The sequence below is a fragment of the Phaenicophaeus curvirostris genome, chromosome 1 (assembly GCF_032191515.1).
Source record: "Phaenicophaeus curvirostris isolate KB17595 chromosome 1, BPBGC_Pcur_1.0, whole genome shotgun sequence".
NCBI lineage: Eukaryota > Metazoa > Chordata > Aves > Cuculiformes > Cuculidae > Phaenicophaeus > Phaenicophaeus curvirostris.
This window is the reverse complement of record NC_091392.1, coordinates 98212592-98225276: the sequence shown is the minus strand read 5'-3', so window position 1 is coordinate 98225276 and position 12685 is coordinate 98212592. Positions and strand designations below refer to the sequence as shown.

At 35.4% G+C, this 12685-nt stretch overlaps 1 protein-coding gene across 6 annotated transcripts in view; it reads left to right on the top strand.

Moving 5' to 3' along the window:
* Positions 1–12685, top strand: part of DCAF6 (DDB1 and CUL4 associated factor 6) — an 88183-nt gene that overhangs the window by 31733 nt on the left and 43765 nt on the right. For all 6 annotated transcript variants that reach the window (XM_069869333.1, XM_069869316.1, XM_069869341.1 and 3 more), the window contains exons 5-10: positions 3384–3497; positions 4540–4675; positions 6512–6726; positions 8306–8399; positions 11390–11509; positions 11749–11994. In XM_069869333.1, coding sequence (XP_069725434.1) covers positions 3384–3497; positions 4540–4675; positions 6512–6726; positions 8306–8399; positions 11390–11509; positions 11749–11994 — 925 coding nt within the window. The remainder of the gene's footprint in view (positions 1–3383; positions 3498–4539; positions 4676–6511; positions 6727–8305; positions 8400–11389; positions 11510–11748; positions 11995–12685) is intronic.

Here is a 12685-nt window from a genome sequence, read left to right as displayed (position 1 = left end):
TGAGGAGGTCTGTCAGGTCCTTGCATTGTGACTTGGTGTGGAAAGAGGAGCCTCCTAGCTGGCTGGCTGCAGGCACTGCTGACAACTGTTTCCTGAGTAGATAGCTATGAGTATTATATATAAAACGTATTTGAGCTTGCGAATAGGAAAATAGTTATGACTACTGTGTTGAGGAGATGCGAAAGTAGTGGTATAGCTATCATTAGAGCCTTGGAGTTCTTCAGTGTATGAAGTTTGGTGTCATGGCCAAGGTGACTCAGTGTTGCAAAGGAAAGAGCTGTGACAGCAAAGAAGTTATTACGAGGAGTCATCACTGTGGCAGACTTAAGTTTTGATCTGCCTGAGCTTGGGTTGGCCAGCAATTTGGTGGGATACAGAAAGGGACTGACACCAGCTGGTACTGCAACCCAGTGATCAAACTGGGAAAATTCAATGAAAGCAGTTTCCAGTTTTGCTTGTGGGTCAGGAGTGGGGATGGAGGCTAGAACATAACACTTCTAACCTGTAATATGAGATGCAAAGGTTGTCCCTTTGCAAGGAGTTGTCATCAGTAATGATGATGTGCACACTGCAAGCTCCTAAACCAGATGATAAATATAAGCTTGATAGGTATAACAAGTTAAACTTGTCAAAACAGGCAATCAGAATATTTCAAAACAGGTGAAATATTTCAGAATACATAGGGAGAGCCCAACTGTCTGGCAAATAAAGACAGAAGTTTTGTTGTTCCTAATAGAATGACTCAATGAACAGTAACGAGTTGTAAAAAATAGAGTAAATTTCTTCAAAATCATTAGTTGAAGAGAGTGTGGATGTTTGCTGCCTTGCACACTCAAAACGGCAATATTGTGGATGATTTTTATTTAGCAAAGAATGTTAACAATGGCATCATTGTTGTTATGAATGACAGTAGTGTGATACTGTTTTGTTTGTTTATATAGTTTTTAAACACAGTTAAGGAAAGAGATCTCAAACACCCTATATGACTTTGACTATTTTAACAACTGTCTCTCTTAGGAGTTATTTTTCTTAGCCTGTTTTCACTCAGGTTTAATATATCTAAATTTGAGCTCTCTTTTTTTAAAAAAGGCTTTGAAAAGGTAGCTTTATAAAGCACTTTGGGAGGTACTTTCACTCTCATTTCTGTTACTGTGACTTAAACCTGATATTATTGTGTGACATGGCAGACCGTTTTTTGAGCCTTGGCATTTGAAAGTGTAATAGAGTAAATGGCAAGGGGTTTAAAACAAATGACTGAGATACAGCTTCAGCTTCTGGCATTACACAGTGTTGTCACTGAGAGGTTCCTGGAGTGGGAAACTCATTTCCAAATGTCGTGACGCTACTGCCCAGCTGTATGTAACCACATCATCATGTTAAATATAGAGCTTTGACTCACTGGATTCTCTAAATAACAAAAGCTCACATCATCTGCCTGAGGTACTAGTTCTAAATTTGAATGTGGTTTGAATTTATGCTGTGCTTAAACTTGGGGTTTGTGACAGTTCAAGACATTGAAATGGAGGAATGTGGAAATTTGTGTAGATTGTTATGAACCACTAGATAATTAGACAATTGTTTTTAATTCTGGGGGAGAATAGAATAAGTAGAGAGGGAGAAAGAAGTACTTGAAACATGTTTCTGGAGAATTTGTTCTCTATACAAGGCTCTTCTAAGTTTATTTTTACTCAGCCAAATGCTTTTCTTTATTGCCCTTCATGTTAATTGTATTTCAGAAAGAGATATGTACTTTTATGGACTATTTTTACCTTCATATTTTCAATATGCTAAAATGATCCTGTAGCTATATATTTAAGGCTAAATAGAAAAGGCTTTTTTTGTTTAGTAAAAAAGCACTTTAAATACATAGTTTGTACATGTTGAACTTAAATATAGGAACAGTCAGTCATAATTATTGTAGCCTGCACTTCTGATTTTCTCTATTTTAGTGCTTATAGTTACTTATACTGTTTTCAAATACCATGCATAAAAATCAGCATGTGCAAGTGGAAGTATGTACTGCTCTATTACATCTATCTTGTAAAATAGTATCAGTGTGAACAAAAATAAAATATAGCTTCTAAATGTAAATGTTTTCAGTGCAAGCTCTGCACTGAAATACAGCAAAAATGCTGGAAGAACTTAGTGGATTGGAGAACAATTTCTCGCTCTTATGACTACACTAATAAAATTTATTTGAGTGAATGTAGTGAAGAAGCACTTCTTTCAATGTATTACGTGAACATATTGAAGGATAATGATCATAGCTCAGAAGTTTATTTGTCCGTTATTAAAACCTTGGCTTTGTTCATCTGTTAGACTTCTGGTTTGTCAGCAGTAAGATTTGTCACAGTATGCATTGTCTCAGTTAATAAACTGAGTGTGACAAGAAGGAATGCTGAATCCTGCAGAGATTACCTTTTAAATACCACTTTGGGAAGAGAGATTAACAGGTATTAAGGTTTGTGTGTGGAGAATAAATCATCATATTAAAGTGTTAAAGAATCACTCATTTACTCTGTGTTGAATTAGCATATTACACTACTATTTATTTTTGTAGCTTTTTATATTTCTATGAAGTTACTGGTAGTAGCAGTAGTGTAGGAAAAGAAAAATACTGCTACTTTCTATAGCATTCTCTATTTTGTATCTAGGGGGTAGTGTGTAAAAATATGATTTTTCATGTGTGTTTATTGACCTCTGGAATTCAGCTTTGGCATTATGGTTGCTTACCTTTTTATTTTGTCTTGAGGTTTTCTTGAGTGAAGCCATACATATGAGACTGCATTTGAGTCTGCTGTAGTTTGACTAGGACTGAGGTCAGGAAAGTGGTGCAATACTGTACTCTCTTAAAAAAAAGTAAAGAAATGCAGTGTGGGGGGGGAGTAGGTTAGTAACAGCCTTTTAATGCACAGTTGCTTCAGGGGACTATTTTGATTGTAAAGGAGCAACTCTGTGGGAATAAAAGCCATCTAGTATTTTCATGTCTTTCAAACTTCTGAGGGTTTTGGTTTTGTCTTCTATTACTTGATAGCAAATAAACTGGGCTTCTCTTGAATTATTGCAGCAAAGCGATTACTTGTCTGAAAACGGATTGCAGTAAATTGTATTGTTTATTAAAAGATAATGGAAGTGACTATAATTTGACTTATAAATAATTAATCTTATGTGATGTTCCACAGTTTGTTTTAACTTCAGTAGTTAAAACCTGTTCTTGAAAATGAAGAAATACCAGTAGTTTTTCGGCTTTCCTGTTTATTTCAATAGAAAGCTTGACATGAATCATAATTGCTTCAGTCTCTCTTGCTGCTCAGAACGTTGGTGCTTTTATTTTCAGTTAATTGTATATGTGGAAGTATTAATACTTTTTTTTTTCTGAACAGATCATGACAGTACCAAATGATCCCTATACTTTCCTCTCTTGTGGTGAAGATGGCACTGTAAGATGGTTTGATACTCGAATCAAAACAAGTTGCACAAAGGAAGATTGTAAAGATGTAAGAGTGAAATCTTTTAATAAAGATGACCTAAATGTAGAGCTGTACATCATACAAACATAGGATATGAATTCTGGTAAGGCTTTTAGAAATAATAGATTTCAGGGTCCTTGGTGGAGATGACAACATAATTCGCAAGAAACAAAAAAAAGTTTGGGAAGTCCTTTTTTTGTTTATTTTTCTTTTTTTTTTGATTTAATTTTATTTTAATAGCTCCTTTGGCACTTCTTAGTTTATGAACTTTGGTGTGAGGCTTCAGATATGGTAGAAAACGTTCTGTGTTGAAATTGAATTTCTTGGTTTGGTTTACATTGGTCACTATATAGAGTGCAGTTAGAGGCAAAAAATGAGCCTTGAAAGTTGCTTACAGACTTGTGTTCTTGAGCATCTTTTGTTCTTCCATGAGAAAAGATTTGCTAATGAATTATAGTAAATCAAAACAGTAACTGGTATTACTCCCTAGAAGGTAAGGTACTGGTGGTGTCCAGAGGTGTTTGGATTTCAGGAGCAGTTTTTGGAGAAAAACTGACACCAAAGTATGTATTTCTACTCTTGGTTTATTTTATTCTGCTTTGTGCATATTTACCAGTTCCAGGGGTTTCTTTCTCTTTTTCTGTCGTGTTACCTGCCCGTAGATGAAATTTATTCTAACCCTTTAATTTAATTTAGACCATTTCTGTGTATTTGGTGCTCTTCTGGTTCAACAGTTATCTGTGTTTCCATAGGAAAATGTAAGGTGCAAGATAGTTCATAAATCTGTAGTTGTTACTCTTATCTTTTCTTAAATGTTTGTTCCTGTGGTTTGTTCTGGTTGCTTTATTTTCCTTTTTAGTGGATCTCATGCTATATTTCTTTCTCTGATGGGCTTCCTTCTCTGCAATGGCTTTTCTGTTTGACGTATTTACAACCAGTCTTCACAGGGCCAGTCCTAGTTTTCTCAAAACTTTCTTGTCTAAAGGGCCTGTGTCCTGAAGTGAAAAGCAGAATTATTCTTTAAATGCTCAGAGCTACTGTATGAATGCTATATTTCTGTTTGTTCCAGGATATTTTAATAAACTGCCGGCGTGCTGCCACTTCTGTTGCTATCTGTCCACCAATTCCGTACTATCTTGCTGTGGGTTGTTCTGATAGCTCAGTAAGAATATATGATCGGCGAATGCTTGGTACAAGAGCAACAGGTAGGAATCATGCCTTACAGTAAGTTTTTCTAACAGTTGCAGTTCCAATTTCGAGTTCTTGTTTTCAGAATAAATGGTGAATGACTAAATACTGAATGAAGTGTAGATTTCTTTTCCGAGCACTATGGTTTTTAATAACAACATTTCACTCTAATATTTGCTAATGCAGAAATCTTCAAGTAAGTAAATTTCATCCATCTTGGAATGCATTGTATATTGAATGCAGAAAAATACATTTTGTAATGTCTTGTCTTTTGTCTTGAAACTAATGATTCCAAGATTCCAAAAAGCTAGTGGTTGCTGCCTGAATTTTAAGTTCTTACCACCTTGTACTCTGCCATGCTGTAATATGTTATTTCTTAGGGAAAGGGATCTTATAAACTCTATAACGTAATGTGATACGCTTACCTTTGCAGTAGTTGTTGCAATATCTAATATAATTTCACTGAGAAGCTATGAATTCATCAGGTGAAAGCCAGCATGCTTCAGATGCTTATCTAAGGATTTTATAAAAAAATTTCAGGTGACAAACAAAACTGTTATGTTGTTCTAATGTATCTTTCTTACAATGTATGATTAGTGCTTGTTTGGACACAAATGAATTAATATACGTAGCTGTGTATACAAACTCATGCAAGTAATTAACATCACAGAATCTGTCATTTCTTGAAGCATTTTCCTGTTGATTACTGTGATGGAGGAGAAAGGGAACAGTAAAGATCACTCAATAAACATAAAAATACCCCTCTTATCAGGCTAATGTTTTTCAAAGATCTCTCTCTTTCATCACGGTAGTCAGCAAAATTCTGAGGACTGCATGAGGAGCAGATTCCTCAGGGGTTGATTAAAGGATACAGTGTACCTGCTCTTGTACTGTAACAGTATGAGAATAGGATTAATCCAGGTATGCCAGACTACAGTGACATGGAGAGAGAAGAGAAAATTTTGAAGGCTATTTTTGCTGAATTTATTTGTATAGTGTTCTCTGGTTTGGTTTGTTTTTTTTCTTAAGAGCTGAGGTATTCTATGACTAGCAAATACACTATTGATTCTCATTTAAAACTCTATTTCACTCCTTGTGTAGTATGAGATGATAAATTCTGAACTTGTCTGTGGTCAAGGACAGACTGTAGCACATACTAAACCATAACAGATATGCTATGTGGGAAGCAGTAACGTGGCAAATTACGAGGTCTTGGAACAGTGTTTTTATCAGTGTTAGATCTTCTTATAGGTAACCTTCTCTGCTTACAAGCTTCTAATTCTACAATTTAAAATTGTTCTAGTGTGTGGAATGGAGGTGAATTGTCAGGGAAGCATGATAAATCCAATGTTTTGTAGAGTTTTGCTGTTCAAAGTAAGTGTTATGACTTGAAGAAAAACTAGTATTTTTAAAAAATATTGTGGGTAAAAAAAAGGTGATGTATGTCCTAAAACTGCAAAGTTTTTGTGTAATGAATTCTCTTGTTATTTGTGTGTTGATATGGATTTACATTATTATTGTGTAAACGTTCTGGGGTTCCAAAGTTTCCATTTGTACTACATTTAACAGATAACATCCGCACACTGTCATGTGGTGGGTATGTGATATATGAATTGTGGGTGTTCATCTTTTTTTATAATAGTGTTTGTAAACAAAAATACAAAATACTAGTAAGATCTGATAAGTCTGATTCAGATCCAGTTTAATGCAGAAGCTACATGATACTTAACATTTCTCTGATCATCTTTTGTTGGATGTTAAATAAGGAGTATATGGAAGTTGTTAAAATTTGCAGTAGTAAATGTCTTTTCTTTCTCTCCCATCCCCTTCCCCCGCTCCTTTTTTAAATATAGGGAATTATGCTGGTAGGGGCACTGTTGGAATGGTGGCACGTTTTGTTCCTCCTCATCTTAGTAACAGATCCTGCAGAGTAACTTCTCTATGTTATAGTGAAGATGGTCAAGAGATCCTTGTTAGCTACTCTTCAGATTACATATACTTGTTTGATCCCAAGGATGACACAGCACGAGAACTTAAAGTTCCCTCAGCTGAAGAGAGACGGGAAGAGGCAAGTAGTTAAGATGACCTATTTTCATGTTTTATACTTTTTCCCTTGTGTCACACTTCTGTCAGTTTTATTACCCTTTAAATTAAATTATTGTTGCTGTTCATAGATGAGATATGCTGAGTAGATAGTGTTACAAAATGGGCGTATTTACAATATATTTTTATATATATATTTACACTATTTTGCTACTCTGGTTTTCTTTCTTGTCTGGTTTCCCTTTCTTAAAGACGAGGAGGCATCTGCATGAACCTCAGATTGTAAGACTGTCAGTTAGGGCAAGTCAGTCTTGTAATTGAGGTGTATTTTGTTATTTTCGATGCCACCAAAAGCATATTCCTTGAAATAAAGTATAAAAGTTCTTTGTTAAAATTTATCATGCAGTGACAGAAATGAGGAGATACAAAGTGTGCTGTATTAACTGGGCCACAGGCTGCTATTACTAGTACAAATATTGCAGATTAGAAGGGGATGTAGATTCATAGGATTGAGGAAGGATAACTAGCTGAGTTATGCTGTTACGTTACTAAGGCAGGAGCAAGCTAAGAGGAACCTACAAAAGTTATGTAAAGAACAAGTGGTTCTGCTCATCTGTCCTATGTAACGCTAATTGTATGTGAAGTAATTTGGTGGAGAATTGACTGCCCAGTTACTATAAAGGGAGAAGATTGTGACCACCCATTAATAACAGATCCTATGTATTCTTTTCTTTCGTAGGCATAGAATGTGTCCTGTAATCTCTTCTTGCAGAATGATTTTACTTAAATGCTGTTTTCTGTTTCAGCCAGGCTTTAAGTTGTATGGAATAAAGCTTTCCTCTTGAATTTGTGGGCTCCTGGAAGATAACAATTTAATGTGCTTTCACCACAGGAGTTTTGCATTTAATTTAAAGTTGTCAGCACAGCTACTCACCATTTTTTTTTTTTAAAGCCAGAAATACCTAACCAGTATACTTAATTTCAAACTCTGAACTGCCTTTCTAAATGTTCAAAGCACATGCTGTTTCTTTTTGAGTCACTGAAAGTAACACTACCTATATAGTGACTGTTCTATACTTCAAACTACAAAATTTATAAAAGCCCATAGGTTAAAAAATAAACTACAGTTTGTTTTCACAAATTTTTTAATGTTTAATTGTTTTTTCCATTTGCTTAACTGCAAATCCACATTTCATTAAACTGAAGCTGCCATATAGTTTTTAACACGAAGAGGTGAATATTTTTGCAGAATTCAGACTGAATTCTGGAAGACCTAATTATTATTGTTCAGTATGGAAAGCTTTAATTAATATGGGAAAGCCAGTATTGCGTAAAATAAAAGCTGCCTTAGTTTTGAGAGTCATTGATTTAGACTGTTGAACTCCTGCGTAGCTAAAACTCCCACATTCTATCGATAGTGTTATGCTTATTCATAGTTGATCTGAACATATGGCTGACATTCCATTTTTTTGACATATATGAAATTATGTAACTTGAGAAAATGAAGGTAGTGCATTTATATTTAGACTTAGAATTCTGTACTAAGATAAATAGCTTTGAAATGCCTTTCTTTTTCTGTTTTTATTTTTTTTTTAAATTTCTAGTTGCGGCAACCTCCTGTTAAACGTTTGAGACTAAGAGGTGATTGGTCAGATACTGGACCAAGAGCAAGGCCTGAGAGTGAAAGAGAAAGAGATGGTAAAGTGTTTGCAGTTGGTGGGGATTATCTTTGCTTGTGTTTTTTTCATTGCTTTTTTTGTTGAGATTTTTTTTCTTTTGGTTTGGGTTTTATTTTCCTTTTTTCTTAAGTATTCCTGAAATATGTAAGTGTCTCAGATTAAAGTATGTTTTAAGAATCAGCTGGAACTTGAGATGGTTTTTGTAGAATTTAACACAGAATTGCTCTTCTACAGTGATTTTATAAAATGTCTACATTGTAAATATTCTTACAAAAGAATTATGTTGCTTCAGTTAGGCTGATATAAATCAAGGGGAGCTTGCTTGTCATTGGTCATGGAGTAACACAAATGCCTATTTCCCTTTTTGTACTCAAGCCTCACATGGAATCCAAGTTACAGATTAAATGCTTTGTAGTGATTGCTATGGTGTAGTGGTGTCTGGAATTCAAAGTAATAGGATTCTAATACTTATCTTTCACTTGTTTTTATAAAATACATGTAGTGACTAAATTTTATTCTTACATATCCATGTTTGTAATCTTTTACTCAATTACTTGAGGTAGAAATAGAAAGAGCATTTCCAAAGCTATGCTTTAGTATCAGAAAATGGGATATTAAAGCAGGGCAGAAGATGCTTTGTCATTCATCTTACTCCTCATCTAATGATGTGTTTCTGTTTAAATCTGACAGATTGTAGGGGTGTAAGTATTTGTTTTAGTTCCTTTAAATCCGTCTCTCTTTTCTGACTACTGTTTCTCTTTCCAGATTCCCTGTGTTGGTTTTCTAATCTTCTTAATTCCCCAAACTAGAGTAGTGTGTAGCTTTATTAGGCTGAGGGCCTATGTAGGGTAGGATTCTGTATCTGACATACGCAATAGGAGATGCTGTTTAGGGACAGCACAAATGTGTCCTCTTACCTTAGTCTGTTGCCTTTGTTGCTCTCTCAGTATTCAGAATTACTGGATTAGAAACTTTAGAGGATAGATTCCCATCTGTTCCTTTAGATGCTGGGTATGGTTCTATTGCCTGTGAGTTTCTGTAATCCTTTTTTGAACCAGTTGATAATATTTACTACGGCAAAAAATTCCAGAAGTTCAGTACCCACTGTGTAAAAGAATTACTTTCTTTCCTTTCTTTCTAAGTACTCTCTTAGTTTCATCATGTGCCTTCTTATTCTAATATTTTGCAGCATTTGATTAACATTTTTACATTCTGCTTACTTGGTGCTTTCGTTCCACAGACACTATTTGTATACCTCCTCACATTAGGGATACTTTCGCTGTTGTTTTTGTTGCAAGTCTTTCCCATCAAAATTAGTTTTGTCTTTGCCTTTGCGTGGAGTTACTTTTTATTTAAATTCTTTTTCAGCGAAGTATCTCCAGTGTCCTTTTAGGTGTCATTTCCCCATAATATCAAATCAGCTGGGCAGAAAATAAAGCTTGAGAAAAGGACTCCTTCAGGGTAGACACTGACTGGATTTCTATTTTCTCAAAGCAAAGCTTCAGTGTCTTTACTGTGCGTTATTTAATAAAACTGAGAGGGAATAGCTATATTGCATTAGTTAAGCATGTGGTATGACTTACTTTTCTGTTCGTTGTCCCATCTTCCCTTCAGAAAACACCTTCCTGTCTGTTTATTTCAGCTGTTGCATTCCATTTTTTTTGTATTTTAAGCTTCTGAGGCCAAAGTTTCTTTGCTTTGGGCTACTGGAAGGGAGTGATGGATCCCACAAGCAGGGTAGAGAGGGCAGTGTGGAAATCAGGATAGACAAGGGCATTGTGGTCAGGTTGAGGGGCATTGTTTTTGGGAGCTGGGTTGGTGTGTTCCCCTTCTATTCTCAATTCCCAACAATATCTTTTAAACTCAAGCAAATGATCTAAAAGCAAGGCCTGGTGGTGATATATTCAGGCTATATCCGAGCAGTGAAGATTAGGTGCAGTCCTGAAGGATTTTCAGTTGCTACATATATGTGATGAGTCTTAAAGCTTTTATAAAAGCTGTGTGGGTAGCAACACTGATGCTTGAGAGGCATATTCTCACTGTATGTGTTCTTGCCAAGCATGTTTCAGAATCTTTCAGTATATATAGAATCTTTTTGTATACAGGGTATTACAATATTTTTCGCATATGTTTTGATAAGTAATTCTGCTTCACAGGGACTCTATTTCTTAAGGTCTTCAAATATAAAACCTTGCCAGAAGTTGCTTACACTTCAAAAGCTGCTAAGGGGACAGCAGAAGCTCTTGCTTCAGTATGAGGAGAATGGTCCAGTCCAGTGGAGTGGTTGTCTTTTGGAAGATGCCAGTATATGGAAACAAAACAAAACAGCCACCAAAAAAATACTAATCAAAAAAAACCTCAAAGTGCAAAACACAGAATGAAACAAAACTCTTAAAGGGATGAAATAGAATAAGTGAATCTTTACTAATGGAATTTTTCCTTTCATCTCTCTTGAAACAAATTTTGTTCCATATGTAATAAAACCAGAAAGAAAATGAGAAGAAAAGGTTTTGAGTTACGTTGAAAGTATGCCAAAGAGTTTGCTGCTTTGAGAGTTCTTGGAATCCTGACACTTGATACAAAATATGAAATGAAAACCCCTAAAACAACTCTGCTGTTGTCTTAAAGTGTGCTTATGAGGAAAATCTAAGTCATGAGAAAGCTCTTTCATTTTCTAATGATAAAATTGGTTATTTTATAATTAGCTGTAAAAACATAAAAACCTAACCTTTTTAAACTTATTTAAATGGCATTTAAAACTGAATGCCGTGACTTTGAGTGTCACGTTTACAAAATCATGAGATGAATGTAAAACAGGAAAGGAAGAAGGACTATTGGTTTTTATGTGGCACCATGTTCAGCTGTCAATTCTTGCTGGACTGTCGTGCTGAGAAAATGAGGTGGTTACCTGTCTTACAGTGGAGGGGCTGTATAGAAGAAGAAATAGGGAGGGGGAATGAACAGTTTTCTAAACTTGTAGATAAAACTTTAGCATTACTTGTTTTACAGGGGAGCAAAGTCCTAATGTCTCTCTAATGCAAAGGATGTCAGACATGCTGTCAAGATGGTTCGAAGAAGCCAGTGAAGTCGCACAAAGCAATCGAGGACGAGTAAGATTACGGTCCAGAGGTGATTTCTTTATTTTCAAGAATAATATTTACAACAGAAAGTATTCTCATATTGGATGTACAGGCCATGAATATCAATCTTTGAGGTGTAAACTAAAAAAAAATTTAGTGCACTCTGAAGAACTGAACACACTTTTTTTTGTCCTATGAATGGTAATGCAAAGGGATCTTTAGAAACAGAGTTAAGTTTACCTTTGGGCTCTTGTTCTTCTTGCTTTTTTTTCTCATTTTTAATCAAAGGTGGGACTAATCGGACAGATGCTCCTGCTAGTAATAACATGCCGCCTGGTACAGAATCAGAAACTGCAATGGAAGTAGATGGTTCTGAACAAATTCCGTCATCTTCCTCTTCTACAATGTCAGCCCAGGCTCCTTCAACATCATCTTCAGCAGAAAGTCCCCCTTCAACTTCATTATTATCATCTCCTGATAATGAACAAAGGCCTTCTTTAGGGGCCTCAGCTCAGCCTGTGCTCCATCAGTCTGGTGAGAAGAAATCCATCTTGTCATGGTTTATGAAAAATGCTTTCGATACGGAAGAATTTTATTTTAGGATATTTTGGATAATTGATTTAAATCTGTTTTTTTTCTTGCATTTCCTTAATGAGACAAGGTATTTTATAGTTGCTAGATGACTGCAGCTGTGTTCTAAGGAAAGAGTAAAGCCATCAACTGTTTACTACCTTTGTTTGAAAAAAGTCTCAAAGGGGATAACCAGTATTGTCTTTTGAAGTAGAAATTAAAAAATATTGCTTTCTTTTCTAAGTGTAAGTAGCATCATGCCTTCTTCAACTGTGATTTGGCTGTAGCAGCATCAGAGCAATCAGTAGATGAACTGTTACAGTCAGTGAAAGTAGGGAACGTCTCTATCAGTAGGAATCTACATCTTCAGCATTTCAGAGTCAGCAATGGAGGATTGTTTGATTCTCAAAAGTATCTGGATAGACAGGGCTCACCTTGCATGGTGTTCTATTATTGGTTAATAAATTGCACTACATATTGCTTTTTAAGTTTGTGTATCTTGAAGAAATTAATATATACTTAATACAGACTTGGATTCTTATTGTGGGGGAAAAGAAGAAAGTATATTCCACTGTCAACATCAGAAGCTTATTTGGGTAGTAAAAGAGTATCTTCTGCTTTGTCTTGCCCTTTTCCATCCCTATGTGGGATAAGA